The sequence below is a fragment of the Stenella coeruleoalba genome, assembly GCF_951394435.1.
Source record: "Stenella coeruleoalba genome assembly, chromosome: 3".
NCBI lineage: Eukaryota > Metazoa > Chordata > Mammalia > Artiodactyla > Delphinidae > Stenella > Stenella coeruleoalba.
The window spans coordinates 72,319,090-72,341,189 of NC_137148.1; the positions used below are offsets into that span (position 1 = coordinate 72,319,090).

Consider the following 22,100-nt stretch of genomic DNA (forward strand, 5'->3'; position numbering starts at 1 on the left):
AATTGCATAGAGAAATGTATATCAAGCAGATGTTTACAAAAATGAAAACTTCATGGTGTTTCTTCAAAGATAACTGCTAAAGAAATGGGGTAAAGAAATCATGCCATGTAGGCTTTTGACAGTGTTAACATTGCTTTTGACTTAGTGTTGGAGTTTCATTTATGTGATTAGATTTAAAATGTGGACAATGCTGAATTTCTGGCTCTAGAATACATTTTCATTTCATGGGGAGGAATTGCCTTAGTGTTTAACAGTGTTTTGAATTCTGTAGACTCCTATTTCTACATTTTTGTCCTAAAGCAATTGGACAGATGCCCAGTGTTAAATATTACTTTCTTTCAAATGTAATGGGCAGACTTTAGAAATATAGGACAATAGATTTTTACTGTGGTTGCAAAGTATGTATAAACGTGCTCTTTATAAATCTGTGTTAAACGTTTCACTTCACACATCTCTGCAGCATCATAATCATTATGTCATGTCAATGGATTTAAAATTTCTCCTTTTCTCAGAGACAGCATGTATTTTTTCTAGGTAAAGATTTGAACAAGAGATGTGATTCTTTAAAAATATATATCGAACTGCTGTATTAGAAACACTCAACTATTTTTCTTATTGACAGTTTGTGTTTCATATTATCCCTGTAATTGTTTTAAGTCATTTTCTATTAATTGTAGAGCACAATCAGTTTGGATGGTTCCTGTATACCACATATACATGAATCTATTAAAATATATTTCCTGTATTTTAGTTTTCCATTATTTTTGTACACATTGTAGTTGACGTTTATCTTTGTAAAAACAATCCTGATTTGTTTTAGGAAGAAATACACGAAATACTCTGGGTTATTAAAATTAATTTTATATTCATATTATTTGTGTTAGGTTAGGTCTAGAACCCATATGATAGATCTTCCTCTTTTTTGGTCTTTTATGGCCACGCCACGTGGCATGTAGGATCTTAGTTCTCAGACCAGGGATCGAACCCATGCCCCCTGCAGTGGAAGTGTGAAGTCTTAACCACTGGACTGCCAGGGAAATCCTTTTTGTTTTTGGTCTTAGATCTTCTGCTTAAAGTTAAAATGTATCACCGATTTTTTGGTGGACTCTAGATTTCATATCAAGATGATCTTACAGGAATTAGACTCTTTAGTGGGGGAGGGCCCTCTCTAGGTCTTCATTCTGGGCAAAAACTAGAAGGCAGTGTGGTAAAATATTGGCTATCTGAAAATTTTACCTTCCTTCTTTAGGACCTATCTTCTGTCCTTCCCTCGTATTTAGAAGACTGAGCACTTGTTTCTAATTTTTTCCTTTTCCTATGTTCTTTGACTTCTCCTCTAGGTAGAAGGTAGCTTTCTGGTAATTCTTCCTAGAAGGCTTTTTTTTAAAAAAAAATAAATAAATACATTTATTTTTTTATTTATCTTTGGCTGTGTTGGGTCTTCGTTGCTGAGTGCAGGTTTTCTCTAGTTGCGGTGAGCGGGGGCTACTCTTTGTTATGGTGTGTGGGTTTCTCACTGCGGTGGCTTCTCTTGTTGCAGAGCACGGGCTCTAGGTGCGTGGGCTTCAGTAGTTGTGGCTCGCGGGCTCTAGAGCGCAGGCTCAGTAGTTGTGACACACGGGCTTAGTTGCTCCATGGCATGTGGGATCTTCCTGGACTAGGGGTCGAACCCTTGTCCCCTGCATTGGCAGGTGGATTCTTAACCACTGCACCACCAGGGAAGTCCCTAGAAGGCATTTTAAATGGACCTGATTCTTGGCAGTCTGCCTTAAAGAGGCAGTTAATACCTCTATTTTGATTCTTAGGAAAATCTTCACACTATTTATGCTGTGGACGTGATTTTTAATAGGCTCATGAAATTATGTGTTTAAGGAATACTTGGTTTACCTTTTATTTGTGTGTGTGTTGTGCTTCAAATTGTGTTTCTTGTAATATTTTCTTGCAAGTTAAATTCTTGCATGGTAACATTAAATTTTCAAAGGTGATATTAAGTGGTATTAGACTGAGCATTTTAAAATTTATTTATTTATTTATTTATTTATGGCTGTGTTGGGTCTTCGTTTCTGTGCGAGGGCTTTCTCTAGTTGTGGCAAGCAGGGACCACTCTTTGTTGTTGTTTTTTTTTTTGGCGGTACGCGGGCCTCTCACTGTTGTGGCCTCTCCCGTTGCGGAGCATAGGCTCCGGACGTGCAGGCTCAGCGGCCATGGGTCACGGGCCTAGTTGCTCCGCTGCATGTGGGATCTTCCCGGACTGGGGCACGAACCTGTGTCTCCTGCATCGGCAGGCGGACTCTCAACCACTGCGCCACCAGGGAAGCCCGGGGGGCCACTCTTCATCACGGTGTGGGGGCCTCTCACTATCGCAGTCTCTCTTGTTGTGGAGCGCAGGCTCCAGATGCGCAGGCTCAGTAGTTGTGGCTCACGGGCCCAGTTGCTCTGCGGCATGTGGGATCCTCCCAGACCAGGGCTCGAACCCGTGTCCCCTGCATTGGTAGGCAGACTCTCAACCACTGCGCCACCAGGGAAGCCCTAGACTGAGCGTTTTTACATGTAATAAGTTTGTAGGAGGATTTTACTTTTTTCTCTCCTTAGCATTTCATTTTTAGTTTTGCCTTTAATGGTGTATTTATTCCCAAATCTCTATGTACCATCTTACAACCATAATTATTTTTATTATGATATTTACAGGTTCCCCTTCAATATGGATTTTCATTGACCTACATTTTTTTTTTTTGCCACTTGTATTCCCACTGCATTTTTAGCACTTGTTCAAACTTCTATAATTTTCATTTTGAAATATTACTGGGTTTTGTGATTTAAAAAAAAATTGAAAACCATGACTCTATACCTTTTTATTTGGGTCACCAGACAACACTGTAGGCGAAAGAGCTTAATAACTCCAAGGTTCTCTCTCTGCCATTCAGTAATAAACCCTTGAGAAATTCTGCCTGGTATACAATAGAGAGACTCCAGCGTTTCATTGTAGTGCCTGTGTTTTATTCATATGAGTTATATAAGTATAAAAATTTTAAATGGCATGGCAATTATGGCTGATTGTACCCATTCTTTCAGTTATATCCTATCTTCGGACACTCTTATTTCTAATAACATTTCCTTTATGTTTCAATAAAAACATCCAAGTCATAGTCTGCTATTGTGATAGCAATTAAAAATTTTTTTTTGTACTGAAATATTTTAAAATGTATACATTAAACATTGAACTGTTTTAGGAAATTTTATTTAGAAGTCTGTTTTTGCTTTCTTATATTTTCTGCTGTCCCAAAATAATTTATGTAATAAATGTATTAAAGTTATGTATGCTTAAATTTAGTATGAAAATTTTATTTTGTTTTTTAGTAATTGAAATAAGATAATCTCTAAATTAATGAATTTATGATATTTTAAGAAACCTTTCTATTAGAAATAATTATTTAATTTTATTATTTAAAACATTTAAAAAACTGTGGTAGTTAAAACGTATTTGGAAAGGGTGTTTATATTTTACTGTGTTATTGCTACTCTCATTTAAAAGTGTCAGAAGTGTGTATTTATTTGGATAACTAAGTAAAAGTGATATTTTTAATGAACATGCATGGATTTCAACTATACGTCTATGCTATAAGGATGTGTTCTTTAAAGCCTTTTAAACATGAATTCATTTATCTTTTAACAATTATTAGTTTTTAGTAATATAGTTCATTAATGTACCTCCACTTCTGTTCATCATCATAAAATTTTTGAATTCAGCATATTTTCAGCAAGACACATGGCCATCACCAGTACTCCCTAGGAGTTACTTTTCAATTCCAGCAATTTAGAAGAAATGACTTTTATGATTTTCTTCAATTTTACAAAATATTACATGAGGATAAAAGCCAGGAATGGAAAGTATCTAAAATGCCTCTTTTATCCAGGAAGGATAGCTGTAACTTTGGTGAAGTTACAGAGGTTGATATACAGATTTGACACCTTTCCTTTGTATTTCTTTCTATAAAACAAAATCATTGATGGTATATGTAAGTTACAATTTCAAGAAATGTGATTTTCAGGTATTTGCAAGCATTTTTATGCATGCATTATGTAAAATCACATTGCATACCAGTGTAAGGAATTTTTGTCCTTTTGGGAAGTGAAGGAAGAATTTACTTGTGTTATTACTAGTTTTGACCACGAGGACTTAATTATTTTCTTTAATTTACAGAACATTTATGTTCTGGTGCATGTTTTGGAGTGAATAAAAGTTTGTGTTTTCCATTTTAGCATGTGCTTTTGTAACTTTTACATGTTAAACTTCCTGAAGTTCTACTAAATGGAAGTATTTAGAAGTGGAATAAACAATAATGTGTTGATAAACAATAAGCATGTATAAAGCTTCTAGAAAATTGCAAACAGAACAGCTTTGTAATATTCTTAGAAAAGGTACTGTAGTAGTTGCATGTTTGGGATTTGGGTTTTGTTGACTTCAAATGTTAAGCTCATTTTACACTAAACATTCATCAATCTGTACATTTCACCTGCAGGAGAAATTTTACAATTCCATGTGATGAGAACACCCCCTGGTCGAGGAAATGTTACTGTTAACTGGAAAATTATTGGGCAAAACCTAGAACTCAATTTTGCTAACTTTACTGGACAACTCTTCTTTCCTGAGGTAATACCACCAAGAAAAGCTTTACTGCAATATCTGGAGGTAACTGTGTTTTGTGAGGAAAATGGGAAAACTCTGATTATGTAATACAAAGATGAATAGAGATCCATGAGGGAGCTGCTTCCTTAGAAACCTAAAGGAAGAACATTACTCAAAGAATTTCTAAGACTTAAGGAGGGGGTTTGTTTTTCCATATGTACTAGGTAGATCTCCTTTAAGGAAACAGAAAAAGTTGACTTTGTATTTGAGACAAGCCCTCTTGTTGCTTTCTTGCCCTCCCACTGTTGGTGTCAACTGTGTCATTAAGAAGATGATTACTGCTTGTCCCTCTTCTCTTACCCCTCACTGTCTTGGAACTTTCAATGCACTTGGAACTTAAATGTTTCGCTGCTATGAAACAGCAAATATAGCCTGAGAAACAAATGTCTTTTTATCTTCTGTTCACACAGTATTTTTGAGGTTACATTTAAAAGCTCTTGCTGACAGTTTGAAAGAAGATGATTGGTGGAAAATAACTATAAGAAAGCAGTTCTTGGGTAGAAAGTTAGCACTACTTTATTGTTTCTCTTCGTCTTCTCTTCTCCACGCTCACTTGATATGAATTCCTGTTTGGTAAATTGTTTCATTCTTTTTCTCTTCATTTTCACTCCCTCAGTATTAAGCCTAACCCCTATAACCTTCTGCCTTGAGGACTACATTTGACTTCTAATAACTGGTTTCCCTACAACACTGGTCTTCTTTTCCATACTCCAGTTTTTCCCATTAACCACATAGAAATCTCTCCAACTTATTGCTTTGTCTGGAATTTTCAATAGGGCTACATTGCTCACTAGATAAGATCTATATTCATGAGCTCAGCACTCAAAATCTTCCACAGTTGTTCCCTACCTACTTTAAGCCTGTTTTCTTATGAGTCAGTGGTTTTTTATTTAATTTATTTTTTAAGCCACAGAACACTTTGTTTAAGTGAAAATATAGTTGGATGCACAATTTATAAGGCCAGTAAAAGCAGGAGTTAGTTTGTGCTCAGTGACAGTAGAGGGATGAATTTCTTTCTGTTTGACATAGGGGTCATTGAATAAAACAATATCTGTGCATCTGTTGGATGACAATATTCCTGAGGAGAAAGAAGTATACCAGGTCATTCTGTATGATGTCAGGACACAAGGTAATGCAGAATTTAATTAAATTATTTTTCCGGTGTATTATTCTTTTCAGAAAAAAATAATAGTTGCTGTCTCTATATTTAACAGTTAGATGCATAGCGATTTTAAAAATGTTATTTAAATATCGTCTGCCCCATAACATTTAGATCCAAAAGAATCAGCTCAGAATGAAAATACTTATCTTTATGGATTCAAGTTAAAACCTCTAAAAATTTTGCTGAATATTTCCTATGGAGTAAAATATATTTCCAAAGGTAGAATTTAATGAAATTAATTTTATGCTAAGCTGACCAATTTGGATTCTGGATCAGTTTTATGGATAAATTAGATTTACTAATTTGAGCAAGTTATCTGGGTATTTTCCTCAGTTTCTAATCAATTTCTGTAATTCAGATGACCAGTATAGCACATAATGACAATAATAGGTCAAGCCAAAAAAAAAAAAAAAAAATTTTCTATCTAAGAAGAAAAAAAAACTAAAAGGTAACTTCTGTTTTTCACACTGAAGATTTCTGTTAGAGGAGTGAAAGTAACCACTTTCTGGTTACTTTAATATGTTTCAAAAAGTGGGGTTATATTTTAAGTATTTAGAAGTTAAGGTCAAGTCACTGTTAGATTTCTTGTGGTCCCTGACTTTCTTAGGAGTTCCACCAGCAGGAACTGCTCTGCTTGACGCTCAAGGATATGCAGCTGTTCTGACCGTAGAAGCCAGTGATGAACCACATGGAGTGTTAAGTTTTGCTCTTTCATCAAGATTTGTTTTGCTACAGGAGGCTAACATGACAATTCAGCTTTTCATCAACAGAGAATTTGGATCTCTAGGTTTGTGTTACTCTAGAATGAATGGAGTTTCCAGGCAGGTGCTTTTTTAATATTCTACTAGGGTGGATGAAAGCCATTGCTAGAATAAATCAGGGACAGGAAAACAATTAATATTTCTTAATTCAGGACAGGATTTTATAGCTTCTTTATTTTTGAAAGATTAAACGAATTTATCTAGTGTCACAGAATGCTGTGCAACAAACAATCATAAACTCTCAGCAGCATATGGTAATGCACCAGCCGTGGGTCCACTGAGTCTGGGCTTGGCTAGGGTGGCTGTATTCCACGTGTCTCTCATTCTTCTCCTGGAACCAGTAGAGGCATAAGAAGGCAAGCAAAAACACGCCAGACCCCATGAGGTCTAGGCTCAGAACTAGCGCACCATCACTTTTACCTTGTAGCCCAAATAAGTCACACAGTCAAACTCAAAGTAGAGGTAGGCAGGGATGCCTTGCCCACAGTGCAACATCACTGAGCCATTACATGGTAAAGGCCAAGAACAGAGGAAGGGGTGAAGAATTGGGGCCAATAATACAGCTACTGACGTGCTTTTAGGAAAGTCAACAAGTTCATAATGAGATACTATTTTTTAATTTTAAATAATTTAAAAATCCCTTCCCATCCAATTCAATTAGGAGCCATTAATGTCACATATACCACAGTTCCTGGAATGTTGAGTCTAAAGAACCAAACAGAAGGAAACCTAGCTGAGCCAAATGTTGACTTTGTCCCAGTAATTGGCTTTCTGATTTTAGAAGAAGGGGCAACAGCAGCAGCCATCAACATTACTATACTTGAGGTAAAACGCTTATTTTACTATTACTGTATTAAACGCGAATAACCAGATAAAAAGTAGAAGTTGATTAAATGTTCTGGTGTCTTTAAATCAACTTATTTCTTTTTGTGACTTTTTTTTTTTTTTTAAATTACACAGGGGATTCTTTTCTTGTCTAGATAGGCTGGTCTGTTGTTGTGTATTTTATCACAGAAACAACTTGTGATAAAGAAAATTTCCTTAGGGCAGTCCTGTTTAAGATGTCATTGGCCTAAGAGATTCCAAAGGAGCATTTTGATTACTCCAAAGGATTCATTGGACCAGCAAAGCCATGTAGGTCAGCGACTTAGTTGTTAGGACCAGTTAAATTAGAGATAGTGAGAAACTCACTAGAGGCTGATGGTATAAAATGTGATTATGGTCAAACTTAAAGTAGTCATTTCTGACTGAAATTGTGTTTTAAATGATTTTTCATGTTGGGAAATCTTGTGTTGTTTTGGGACTTAGTGTTTCAACTACTTAAATTCATTTCCAAGAAGTTTATGAAAATAGTACATATGGAGAGGGTAGGACATGGTGTGTGGGGTGGAGGGGTAGGAGAAGGGAGAAAGAGAATGAATATTGCCTTAGAAAAATAATTTTCAGTTACTATGTATTTTGGGGTTCTATTTTTTCAAGTTTTAATTTTCTCAGAGGCCTTTTACTTTTACAAAATTATAAGTACTGTAAACCATCTACCATCTGAAATCAGTAATTCTTATTTTGTTGATTACTGTGGCACTGTGACCTAATATGGTAGTATGAGAACTCTAAAGCCGTAAGATGAAGGGTAATGTTATTTCAGTACGTGACATACAACACAAGTTTCCATAAAACTTTAAGGTAAGTCTTCTTCCAAATATATAATCTATTAATGTAATTGAATACAAATAAATGGATTATTCCTTAGATACGTTAGTTTTTTTTTGTTGTTGTTGTTGTTTTTTGCGGTACGTGGGCCTCTCACTGTGTGGCCTCTCCCGCTGCGGAGCACAGGCTCCGGACCCGCAGGCTCAGCAGCCATGGCTCATGGGCCCAGCTGCTCCGCGGCATGTGGGATCTTCCCGGACCGGGGCACGAACCCTTGTCCCCTGCATCGGCAGGCGGACTCTCAACCACTGCGCCACCAGTTTTTAAAGCAGAAAATATATAGCCACCTTCAGAGGTCTGGTTTACAGTCTTGTTTTATGAACACACGGTTTCAAAGTTTCCTTTTTTCTCCCCAGGTTTTTGCAGTCGTTTCTGTTCTCAGAGTAGCACAAGATTAAGAGACTGTAAGCCTGTATTTACAGAAATAAGCCAGCCTGGGGCATGATAGGGGAGAGTTGTTGCATGGAGGTGGGGAACAGTGCGGGTAGGCTGGGGACAGTCCCTTTTACATCGCTGATTCTGTAACTCACATTTGTCCCTGTTTTACAGAAGATAGAAACTGTGACCTTCATTTTCTTATTTTTTCACATGCCAACACATCTCCATTAAATACAATGAAGAGAGAGGTGTATGTACTAATATTATATATTCATATATATACATTGGGTTTCTATGTCACAATATTGTTGGCTGTCTGGTTACTACTGATGTGGGTTTTGCTCGTCCTCATGTTTTGAGCAGCTGCCTTATTAGTGATTAATAGTAATATTGTATTAAAATTAACCATCACAAATATCTGTCACTTTGTAGGGACTCTCTCTAGGCCAGGTACTCCATACACATTATTTTTAATCATTATTAAAATCCCCAAAGTAGCAGTTACTTCCCTCATTATAAAGATGCCAGAATTGAGGCCTTAAAATTTAAGTAACTCACCTAAAATTACAGAAATTTGGTACTAGTTCTCTTTGACTGCAAAGCCTATATTTTTTCCATAGTATTATTCTATTCCTCATTCTAATCATTGGATTAGAATCATTTTTTTAAGATAATTAAAAAGGTAATTAAAAATATTCAGCTCTTATTATATTTAAGGTATACTAAGTTTGTATATTTATATAATTGGTTTACATATTATATTAGTCCAGGTAAAAAATGGTATAATATTAGCAGTTTCATGTGGTTCAACCTAATAACCTATACAACCAGGTGTAAGTTTAATAATTTTATGTTTCTTTAAAAATTTCAGCTTTACTGAAGTATAATTAACCAGCACTGTATGGTAAACTTATGCAGAATCTAAAAAATATATAAAATTACAAGATATTTGAAGTGTATATTCTGTTGATTTGATATATGTTTACATTGTGAAAGAATTCCCCACATCTAGTTAATTAACACATCCGTCACCTCATGTATTTATCTTTTTTTGTGTGTGAGAACATTTAAGTTCTGTTGTCCCAGCAAATTTAAATTGTACAGTACAGTGTTGTCAACTATAGTCACCATGTTTTACCTTAGATCCTTAGGCCTTACTCATCTTATAGCTGAGTTTGTACTCTTTTACCAATCCCTCCCTATTCCCCCTGCAACCCCAGCCCAGCCACTGGCAACCAGTTTTCTGCGCTCTGTTTTTACGCATATGACTTATTTTAGATTCCACGCCATGCAGTATGTCTTCCTCTGTCTGGCTTATTTTGCTTAGCATGATGCCCTCAGGGTCCATCCGTGTTGTTAAAAATGGAAGGATTTCCTTCTTTCTTGTGGCTGAATAATATTCCATTTTATATATATACCACATCTTATCCATTCATCTGTTGATGGACACTTGGGTTGTTTCCATAACTTTGCTGCCGTGAATAATGCTGCAGTGAACATGGGAGTGCAGATACCGCTTCACTATTGTGTTTTCATTCCCTTTGGATAAATACCCAGGTGTGGGATTGCTGGTAGTTCTATTTTTAAGTTTCTGAGGAACCTTCATATTGTTTTGCACAGTGACTGCACCAATTTACATTCCCACCAACAGTGTGAAGGGTTCTTCTTTTTCCACATTCTCACCAACACTTACCTCTTGTCTTTTTGATAATAGCCATTCTAATAAACGTAAGGCGAGGTCTCATTGTGGTTTTGACTTGCATTTCTATGAGAATTAGTGATGTTGAGCACCTTTTAATGTACAGGTCGGCCGTTTGTATTTCCTCCTTGGAAAAATTTCTATTCTGTCCCTCTTCCATTTTAAATCAGATTATTTGTTGTTTTGCTATTGAGTTGTATGACTTTTTTAGATGAATTTTGGATATGTATGATTTGCAGATATTTTCTCGCATTCCGTAGGTCGCCTTTTCTTTTGTTGATGTTTTCTTTTGCTGTGCAGAAGCTTTTCAGTTTGATATAGTCCCACTTGTTTATTTTTGCTTTTATTGCTTTTGCTTTTAGTGTTAAATCCAAAAAAATCATTGCCAAGACATGTTTATTTTTTCTGATTTAAATCTTTTCTACTCTATGTTTGCATTTTATGTTTTCTGTATACTATTTAAATATATATATTTATATTTAAAAGATAATTTTTCAAAATAGCTTGTAAGGTAATTAATTTGAGAGCATAATTATAGATAATTTAATGGGTGTAATTTTTGCAGGACGATGTACCAGAACTAGAAGAATATTTCCTTGTGAATTTAACTTATGTGGAACTTATCATGGCTCCTTTAACTTCATTTCCTCCTAGACTAGGTATGATGGGCTTTTTTGTTTGTTTCTGTTTACTCACTGCAAACGAAGTAAAGTTTCTTCATTTTTTAATCAGAAGTGATCATTGTGAAGTTTGCTAATGTCAGCTATATGTGTAAATATGTGAGCTTTTAGATTTATTTAAATTTAAAGACCATCGTATATTGTAGCTTTGTACATTGGACAGCATAAAGAAATTTAAAAATTGTGTGATGCTTTTTAAACATTACAGTTATTTTATAACCAAATTTGTAATCTTCAAAATAGAATTAGTTCTTATGAAGGCATTTTCCTTTTAATATTTAATTTGCTATTTTCATTAGATCTCCAAACTCTCAGATGTTTTTATTTTCTCTTAGATTGAGTAGGGTGTTTGTTTGCTGTGTTCTCTGCTTCTTTTTTGACTTTTTATCTCTTTCTTTTCATGCTTTAGAAAAGACTCAGTTAATTCATTACAGACTGAAAGGTAAAACTTGAACCTTAGTACAACTTTATATAGATTACTTTAAAAAGATATATTCCTATTATTAAAACACAAACTCTTGCTTACGATTTGGACATTTGATATTGGAAATTTTGTCTGCAAGTTTTAGGTGTGACGGCCTAGTGGGGATTGGTGGTGAGTTGCCCTGAAATAGCCTGCTCCCCATCCCTTGGTTAGAACAGCGGTCCCTAACCTTTTTGGCAACAGATACCGGTTTTGTGGAAGATAATTTTTCCAAGGACCAGGGCGGGGGTGGGGATGGTTTTGGGATGATTCAAGCGTATTACGTTTATTGTGCACTTTATTTCTATTATTATTACATTGTAATATATAATGAAATAATTATAGAACTCACCATAATGCAGAATCAGTGGAAGCCCTGAGCTTGTTTCACTTGCCACTCACTGATACGGTTTTTTTTTTTTTTTTTACATCTTTATTGGAGTATAATTGCTTTACAATGGTGTGTTAGTTTCTGCTTTATAACACAGTGAATCAGCTATACATATACATACATCCCCATATCTCCTCCGTCTTGCATCTCCCTCCCACCCTCCCTATCCCACCCTTCTAGGTGGTCACAAAGCACCGAGCTGATCTCCCTGTGCTATGTGGCTGCTTCCCACTAGCTATCTATTTTACATTTGGTAGTATATATAAGTCCATGCCACTCTCTCATTTCGTCCCAGCTTACCCTTCCCCCTTCCCGTGTCCTCAGGTCCATTCTCTATATCTGCGTCTTTATTCCTGTCCTGCCGCTAGGTTCTTCAGAACCAATTTTTTTTTTTTTTTTTAAGATTCCATATATATGTTAGCATACGGTATTTGTTTTTCTCTTTCTGACTTACTTCACTCTGTATGACAGTCTCTAGGCCCATCCACCTCACTAAAAATAACTCAATTTTGTTTCTTTTTAAGGCTGAGTAATATTCCATTGTATGTATGTGCCACATCTTCTTTAACTGATAGGGTTTTGATATTAGTCTGCAAGCAATTGATTTATTATGATCTCTGTGTAGTCAAACCTCTCTGCTAATGATAATCTGTATTTGCAGCCACTCCCCAGCGCTAGTATCACTGCCTCAGCTCCGCCTCGGATCATCAGGCATTAGAGTCTCACAAGGAGCGCGCAACCTATATCCCTCGCATGCGCAGTTTATAGTAGGGCTTGCGCTCCTATGAGAATCTAATGCCGCTGCTGATCTGACAGGAGGCGGAGCTCAGGCGGTAATGCGAGCGATGGTGAGCGGCTGTAAATACAGATGAAGCTTCACTCGCTTACCTGCCTGCCGCTCACCTCCTGCTATGTGGCCTGGTTCCTAACAGGCCACGGACTGCTACTAGTCTGTGGCCTGGGGGTTGGGGACCCCTGGGTTAGAAGGTGCTCTGGGCAGAGGGAAAATTAGTCTGAGTTAAAGGGGCAGAAGCATGGCCCAGAGCAGGGGCCTGAGGAATGGGAGTTCCTCACTCACTTCTAAGGCTCAGTATGACAACTTTGAAAATAGCAAAAGGGAATAATCAGTTTTTAACATATTATTATATTATTACTTGGAAAGTTTCCATTTTTATGCAAAAGAAATATATGATTCCAACAACTAGGCTGTTTACATCATGCAATTATTACCAACTTAATTATTGTTCACACTAAGAAAACTGACAGAGTACATCGTATTTCCTTACACTCAGAGGTAATTTGAATAGTTTAACTTTTGATAAGTGCTTTCTAATGCTCCTGTTTCAAGTGCTTTGTATATTAGTACCATTATTCCTTATGTTTGCCCATTTTATAGATGGGGGAGCTGAGCTAAGTGCCATGCCGAGGTCAAACAGCTAGGAACTGGTGGGGCTGGGCTTGTGCTCTGTAGCTTCTAGCTTGATGGGCACAAATCCTGATTTTATATTCTTTCTTCAACATTGTTGATCCCTTCACTCAGAGAGAATTCCACTTTCCTTACCCATTCTTCACCCAGACAGCTGTCATACGTATCCGAGAGTAAGGTGGACCTTCTGAAATTTAAAAGATAAAGGATGAACATATTAAAGAACAGAATAAAACAGTAACAGGGTTAGTTACTATTTCAAGATTGAATAATGGATATTGGTAACATACTGAGCTTGGTGGACAGAATACAGAATAAAAAGGGATAAGAGAAATCTACTTTAAGCTTAGTCTTTATTCCACCTAACCTTCCCCCATCTTTCCTACCTTCTCAACTTCTGTTTGTATCCCTGTATCTCTCTGTCTCATTTTCACACCTGTATTTTTCTCTGCAGCACGTCCTGCCTTTCTCTTCCCATTTTTTCCCTCCTCTTTCTACTCCTTGCAACTATCCCCATTTTCCTTTCCTCTTGAAATGGATTAAAATAATAGAAATTAACCGTAACTTCAGTTGCTTATTTTATACTGTTCTCAGTTGATTAGATTTCTGTAAGTCAGTGGTTCTTGTTAGCAGAAGTTTCCTCATTCACATGTTATTAAGTATTTATGTCTTATTTTCTGAAACATCTTTTGAGTAATGTTGGCAATACCTCTATGTTAGGAATTATATAATACCAAAGGTCTTTAAATTCTATATCAACGAATTCTCTTTTTAACTACTTACATTTATTTAAAGGTATGTTTCTGTGCTTTTTCAGATTCAGAGGGCTTGACTGCACAAATTATTATTGATGCCAATGACGGTGCTCGAGGCATGATTGAGTGGCAACAGAGCAGGTAAACCGAAGCCTGCGTAAGAGCCCTTTTCTGAGTTGCAGATTCTCTACTATCTACTGAATAAAAGCTTATAAGGAAAAATGAATGTATTCTTTTTATTATAGATTTGAAGTAAACGAAACCCAAAGAAGTTTAACATTGGTAGCCCAGAGGAGCAAAGGGACTCTTGGCCACGTTTCCTTGTTTGTGTATGCCCAGAATTTGGAAGCACAGCTGGGGCTGGATTACGTCTTTACCGCAATGGTGAACTCATTGAGAATTATAGTGATTTAGGCCCTGTAAATAAGTTAATCTTGAAATAATAAACTACTGTATATTCCATAGTAAATTAGGGCAGAAGATTTCCACATGGTGGAATAGCTCTCTTCACTATTTTGGTAAATTCTATAAATTAAACTTTCAGTACTGTTTTAAAGATTCTTCTGTATTTTACTTCATTCATTATTTTATTGTAATATTTGATACCCACTTCTTATTAATTTACTACCTTATTGCAGTATTTGATACTGGAGAACACACATTATTGTGTTACACAATTTATATCATTAGATGACCTTTCCAGAGTGTTTCTTAACGCTTCTTGAAAATGTTAACTCTTCCATTTCTTTGTTTTGCTTTACCGAAACACCTTTAGTGTTTGAAAATGTTTATCTTGTCTCTTCGTGCCTTTTACTGCTTAGTCAAATGTTTCCTTTCTTCGTCCACAACTTCTACTTTTTAAACTTAATATTGTCAGTTTAAATAAAAAGAGATCATGAAAAAGTAAGGGAAAAATCCTGTAAATAGGTTAGTTCACATTCAAAAGTATATTGTATTTATTTCCAAACATTTAAAAAAAACTCAGAGTGTATTTAAATATAATACTGCTACTTTTACTTTTTTGACCAGATTCTTCATTTTGCTAATGGAGAAAGGTATAAACATGTTGACATCATGATTCTTGATGATGACATTCCGGAAGGAGATGAAGCATTTCAGCTGATTTTAACAAATCCTTCTCCTGGACTGGAGTTGGGGGAAAATATAATAGGTAGTTGATGATTTCTTATACACAGCTCCTTTTCACCCCTTCACTCCTGAGTGAGCCACAGGCTATGGGTGATGCACTGACACCATCCGCCGCAGTCACACATTAGCATTTTATAATTTTTTTCATGTAGGTCTTACTTTTTTACTTTGATTGCTAGGTATTGTTGCTATTATGAACGAGGTCCGTTTTTATTATATTTTTAAATGGTTATACCTGATATATAGAGGTATTACAATAATCTTTTTGAATGCATGCTCCAAAGCAGACTTCCTAGCTTTGAGTGCCAGTACTGCCACATCCTAACTTGTGAATTTCCACAGATTGCCTGTCTGTGCTTCAATCATCAGTTCTTAAAATGAGAATGATAATATAATCAACCCCATAGGGTTATTGTGAGAATTAAATGAGTTAATAATATAGGTTAAGCAACTTGTAAGCTCTCAGTAGTATTAGTTGTTGTTTCGGCTATTATTATTAACATTATTAGTAGTGGTGGTAGAAAATAGAAAGCTCTTGATTTCTGAATGTTACTCACCTTATATTTTAAACTCTTATAATAGTTCTAATAATGTTTTTCTCTAGTCTTTTCTAAGAAGACAATCATGATGTCTAGAAAATAGTGACAGTCTTGGAATTTCCTTTCCATTGCTTTTATACCTGTTACCGGCCTGTTAGCTCCAGGACGATGCTGAATAGTAGCAGTGATGACAGGTGTCATTGTCTTGTTCTGTTTTCAGTGGCAACCCTTCTAATGTTTCAACATTAAGTTTAATACTTTCTATTGGCTTCTGAGACATATCACTTCATCAGGTTGAGGAAGCTGTCTTTTATTTCAAGTTTACTGAGTGTTTTTATTTATATCATGAGTGAATGTGGAATTTCATTAGATGCCTTTTAAAATTTCTCTTGTTTTTAAGATGATCTAGAAAAGAGTTGGCCTGGTTTACAATGAAACATGCACATGCTTCTCACTACTTACAACCCATTCTATTTTCATTTATTGTTTTAATATTTTTATTTGACAGCCTTAATCACTGTCCTTGCTAATGATGATGGCCCTGGAGTTCTAGCATTTAACAACAGTGAGCACTTCTTCCTACGAGAACCGACAGCTCTCTACATCCAGGAGAGTGTGGCAGTGTTGTACATTGTTCGGGAACCTGGACAGGGACTGTTTGGAACTGTGACAGTTCAGTTCATTGTGACAGAAGTGAATTCTTCAACGGAGTCGAAAGATCTGACTCCTTCCAAAGGCTATATTGTTTTAGAAGAAGGTGTTCGTTTCAAGGTACAGGATGAACCTTTACTGAGAATGAATGATTAATAGTTACAAAATAATTTTCTCTTGGAGGAACACCCTAGATCTTAGAAAGAAAAAAAAAATCCGGGGGCTTCCCTGGTGGCGCAGTGGTTGAGGGTCCACCTGCTGATGCAGGGGACACAGGTTCGTGACCCGGTCCAGGAGGATCCCATGTGCCGCGGAGTGGCTGGGCCCGTGAGCCATGGCCGCTGAGCCTTTGCGTCCAGAGCCTGTGCTCCGCAACGGGAGAGGCCACAACAGTGAGAGACCTGAGTACCAGGAAAAAAAAAAAAAAAAAAAAAAAAAATCCAGCTTAGGTGATTGGTAAAAGCGTGATTAGATTACCACATGAAAGTGCTCTAGTACTGTATTGTCTACATAGAGTGCAACCGGAGAAATTTGTTCCATTAATAGAGTAGTGGAATGCGCAAATAATAAAGAAAATATGCATATTGCTGTTTTAAATGTTAAGTATATTTAAATGGCATACTTCACTATATATTGTCTATAAATCATAAACTAAAAGAAACTCCAAGCAATTCATTGCAGTCATTAAGCCATAGCCAGTCATTCTTTTGCCACATTTTCATTAAACAAAATACAACTGCTTCCTTCAGACTGCTTATTTGAGGAGCAAATATCCTATGTAAACAGAAATAGCTTATTGGGGGAAAAATGCTGGATTTGGGATTAATCATAAATGTGAACTATACTTGTAGAAGTTTACCTTCTGACACTTCAATTTCTGTATATTAGTAATTTTTTGTTCCTACTACTAAATTTTATTTTTAAGACACAGTTTAAGTTTAAAATAACTAATTGTATTAGCTTAAGATATTTTTTAAGCCAGCTATATGAAGTATAATTCTAAAATAATATACTTTAAACTATTTCATGTAAAAACAGTCCACCTAATTATTAATTTTATTTATGATCAGTTTGTATAAATTTCAATACATTTTTGAATTCATATTCATTTGCATGTCTACTTTTTTCATGTTTCTGGAAATTTAAAACCTTTAATTGATTTATTCAAGGATGCTTACATCTTGATATAGATAAAAAGAATTCAAATTTGAAGTATTTTATGAATTTGCTATTTTTTTACATTCACATGCCTTTTTTAAAAAGTTTTAAATTTTATTTCATTTAATTTTTTGTATATTTTAAATTTATTATATTTCTATTGCGTTTTATTCTTAAAAGACTCTTTTTCAAAGTGTGTTTAAAGACCTTTCAGTTCATTAGGCAAATTAAATTTTTAGAGCAAATTGGATTAAATCGATTTTTCTCTCACCCACATAATTATCTTTTTCTCCACATGTTTTTATTCTGAGGTATAAACAGTAAAATATAAAAATCTTAAGCGTATGGCTCAGTGACTTTAAAAATATGTATACACCAGTGTAACAACCACTTGAATTAGTATATTAAACATTAAACAAACCATCACACAGAAGTTTCCTTCTTGTCCCTTACCCTCCCCAGAGGAAAGTGCTTTCTGGTTTCTGTCACTGAAGACTCATTTGCTAATTCTTGAACTTCTTATAAATAGAACCATACAGTATGTATTCTTTTTATGTCTGACTTCTTTTGGTCAACATCATTTTTGGTTGCACACATGAGTAGTTGGTTCTTTTTTTATTGCTCAGTAGCATTTCATTGAATAGACCACTGTTTGTTTATCCATTCTTCTGTTGATAAATATGTGGGTTGTTTCTGATTTGTGCCTGCTGTGGCTATAACTGCTTTTTAAGAGTGAATTCTAGGCTAGAAAGAGACTTAATGCAGTTACATAGCCAGGGCAGGATAAAGAAGTAGCAAAAATGAAGATCTAAATTTAATTTTTTAATTCAGTGATGTTTTCAAATGCCATAGATTTTATTTTTAGACATTTCAGTTAGACTGTGTCACAGTGTTGATAATCTTGAAAGTTGTAACTTGAAACAGTTGTAACTATTACTTTATGAGGATCAGTATTAAAGTAAAAAAGAGGTACTGTTTTCCAAAAATACTATTTTGTTGTCATAAATGTTTAGCAAATTACTCTGTATGTGTGTTGCTGAATTCTAGTAACTTTATCTTTTGATTGTGTTTTCAGGCCCTACACATATCAGCCATATTGGACACGGAACCAGAGATGGATGAGCATTTTGTCTGTACCTTGTTTAATCCGACTGGAGGTGCTAGACTAGGGGCCCGTGTTCAAACCCTGATAACAGTTTTGCAAAACCAGGCCCCTTTGGGGCTATTCAGTATCTCTGCAGTTGCAAATAGGTATAATTTATTCGTAAGGAAATTGTCACTTCTGAAGCTAAGTAGGAAGTAACTTTTGAGGTAAAGAAAATGCAGAAGAAAACTGATCTCTGACTCTCGTAATGGGGACTTTTAAAATGAGCCCTAGCAGATAGATCGAGAGAGGCCATATGCCCTCTCATAACAGGGAGCATCAAAAACCTAATCGTGTGCTGTGCAATGGTGTCATTAGAATTCTTATTTTCTCAGAATCCACACTTTCAGGTAAAAGCACTATTTTGTGTTTTCAGTAATAATAAAAAGCAAGAAATAGTTTAACTTATATTTAGCTGCTCAAACCAAATGAATGACTCTTCAAACATATATTAACATGATTTTAGTTAAAAAATTCCCTCTGGAAATTGACAAATATTTGTTTTTTTTTATATCTTAGAAATATTCTAATAGATCTAGTTTTATTAATATGTCAAGAATTTCCTGATTCATTTTTTCTCTGTAAAATGTTTTTAGTTTATGTGAGAGGAAACTTAAGAATGACAAAGCTTTATTTATTTTAGAATATGTAGGGTGAAGTTACTGAAGTTACTGACCCTCAGTATTTTCTTACTATCATAAGTATCAGATAATAGTGCTTTTTAAATGTCTTCATAAATGAATATTTTTGAGCTCTAGAGTCTAGCCTTTCTCCTGTATAAAATTTGTGGATGGATGTCACCTTGACTTGCGTAAATTTAAAAGTGTGTTAAATATATACTAGCAATGTGATGTAGGTATTTAACGTGTAGAAATTACATGCTTTTTCTGCTTTCTGCAACTGTTTGTTTCTTTTAGAGCCACCTCTATAGACACTGAAGAAGCCAACAGGACTGTATATTTAAATGTGTCACGTACTAATGGCATTGATTTAGCTGTGAGTGTGGAGTGGGAGACAGTTTCTGAAACAGCCTTTGGCATGAGTACGTTTAGTTTCTTATAAAAACAAAATTCTATAACCAAGAAAGATTGCATGCATAAGATTTACATTTTCCCCCATGAATTGTATCTTACAGATAGATCTGTTGAAAATGGAGAACAGATATCTAATTCTTTTACTGCATTCACAGATATTTATTGAATGCCTGTCCTGTGACAGGCATGGTACTGAACTCATGGAACTTAGAATTTAGGGGGAGACAGAAATAAATAAGTAAAAATCAATGTGTAGTTTGAGTATAATAAATGTTTTAAAGGTGAAGTTCTAAGTGTTGTGAGAACATCAAGGAATGCCTCCGAGGGGAATCATTGTTTGAACTAAGACTTAATGATGAGTAGGGATTATGCAAAGACTTGAGTTGGAGGAACATAGAAGAGAAAGCGGGAAGCTATCAAGGCAGAAGTCTAGAGCGTATAAGTGAAGAACTGAAGAGTGGGCACTGGGTTTAGAAATAAGGGGGAGTGCTGACTTTGGAGAGCTAGATAAGACTAGATCATTCAAGAACTTGAAGAATATATCACGTACATTAGTCTTTATCTTAGGGTTATGGAAAGTCTCTGAGTGGTCTAGGCATGAGGGAGGGTTCCCATGTATAGATGTGGGGTGGTCTGATCACATTTGCACTTTGAAGGTATCATTCTTGGTGCCAGGTAAAGAATGGATTGGCACAGGAGAAATTAGAGGATGAAGGGAGACAAACAAAAGGGCAACAGATGATGGTAGCTTGGACTGGGTGATGGACTGGATGTGAAGAAGGTACTTGAGATGACTCTTATGTTTCTAGTTTCTGCAGTTGGATGGAGATTCATGCCGTTCAGTAAGAAAGGGAGTGCCTAATGGAAACAAGGTGTTACTTTGGTGAGGGAAGTAAAATATTTGAATTTGAGTTAACTTTTTAGAAGATATTTCTCTAGACTCAAAAGAAAATCTCTGCTGGAGAGATAAATTTGGGAGCCTTTAGCAGGCATATTGTTTTTAAAGTCATGGAAGTTGACGTAAAAACCTGGAAAGCGAGGATGAAGATAGAGAGGGAAGAGGACTCAGACTGAGTCAAATTGAATGACCAGGGAGAGGAGAAGGGGACTTCAGAGACCTGGTGAGAAACCCAGGGGAATGCAGGATTGCAGGCAGCAGTGAAAGAGCGTTTTAAAAAGAAAGGAGTGGTAAATCATGTCAATTGCTGGTGAGAAGTCCAGTAAGATGAGAACTGAAAAAATACTCATTGTCATCAGCAATGTAGAAGACATAAAATCACAAGAGCTATTTGTATAGAGGGATGTGGACCGAATAACATTTTGAGTGGAAGTGAGAGAATGCAGGCCTCAAATATGTACAACTAGTTCAAGAAGTTTGGCTGAGAAGGGTAGGATCTAGTAAGAGTAGTGATGGGGTGTAGAAGTCAGGGTTTTTGTTTATTTGTGTAATTTGAAGAGACCTAAGCATGTGTAAATGCTGATGGAAAAGGCCTGGTAAGTAGAGAAGGACTGAATATTTAGAAGAGAAGGGATAATTAATAGTGGGACAATGGCCTGGAAGCCAGGAAGAGATGGGATCTAAAAAAGAAAGATTATGTTTTCTAATTCAGAGTTATCTCATTATAGTTTGGGCTCTGCGTGTGTTTTGTGGACGTGCTTGTGGGAGTATGTGTTGGAGGTTCTTAAATGTCAGCAAGCATTGTTTATTCTTCATTCACCATCTTCTGGAATTACGGTAGGGCAGGATTTGACCATGTGGTCCACTTCAGTGCAAAACATTCAGACTCTTAATGCAAAAGCTGTAGTGTGCCTTTAAAAGGTGGCAAAGCAGGAATCTAAAATATTGGATTTCTAGGAAAGGATATTACCAATGGATAGTACATAAAAGACACTGACATTATGACTTCATCAACTGGTAATCTAAAAATGATCAATAATTTACAAGGAGCCTAGGTTTCAACTTGGACATTTGTTCTTGGTGCATCACGTTCACACCATTAACTAAAGTTTAAAAAGAACTAACTTTCTATGGGAAACTGTCATGATAATAGGACACACAAGGTGTTTTAAAGGTATTCTTCATTAAGCAGGAAGTTTTTGTTTCTGTCTTTGTTTAGTTGTAGCACAGAATTTTAGGACATGTACCTGTTATAGCAGGCTGATAAAACTTGATAGCTACTTGTAGTAGGTGAATCTGTTTTGGCATTCTTAAAATATACAACATGTAAAGTTAGAAATCATTGGATGGGGATAGCTTCAAATTAATAGTGTAAGTTTTAAAAACCTATCATTTAGCATGTTTCCATAAAAGGT

At 35.7% G+C, this 22,100-nt stretch overlaps 1 protein-coding gene across 14 annotated transcripts in view; it reads left to right on the forward strand.

Moving 5' to 3' along the window:
• The window catches only part of ADGRV1 (adhesion G protein-coupled receptor V1), a 565,462-nt gene that overhangs the window by 139,636 nt on the left and 403,726 nt on the right, over nucleotides 1-22,100 (forward strand). For 12 of the 14 annotated variants that reach the window (XR_013827796.1, XR_013827797.1, XM_079918356.1 and 9 more), the window contains 12 exons: nucleotides 4,521-4,651; nucleotides 5,717-5,816; nucleotides 6,457-6,636; nucleotides 7,272-7,435; nucleotides 10,963-11,056; nucleotides 11,487-11,519; nucleotides 14,175-14,253; nucleotides 14,358-14,496; nucleotides 15,142-15,283; nucleotides 16,309-16,571; nucleotides 18,685-18,860; nucleotides 19,671-19,795. Coding sequence is in view for 12 of the 14 variants with exons in the window: in XM_079918356.1 (XP_079774482.1) it covers nucleotides 4,521-4,651; nucleotides 5,717-5,816; nucleotides 6,457-6,636; nucleotides 7,272-7,435; nucleotides 10,963-11,056; nucleotides 11,487-11,519; nucleotides 14,175-14,253; nucleotides 14,358-14,496; nucleotides 15,142-15,283; nucleotides 16,309-16,571; nucleotides 18,685-18,860; nucleotides 19,671-19,795 (1,626 nt within the window). In the remaining 2 variants the exon portion in view is untranslated. The remainder of the gene's footprint in view (nucleotides 1-4,520; nucleotides 4,652-5,716; nucleotides 5,817-6,456; nucleotides 6,637-7,271; nucleotides 7,436-10,962; nucleotides 11,057-11,486; nucleotides 11,520-14,174; nucleotides 14,254-14,357; nucleotides 14,497-15,141; nucleotides 15,284-16,308; nucleotides 16,572-18,684; nucleotides 18,861-19,670; nucleotides 19,796-22,100) is intronic. The other 2 variants (XM_079918361.1, XM_079918363.1) reach the window with 1 other exon arrangement.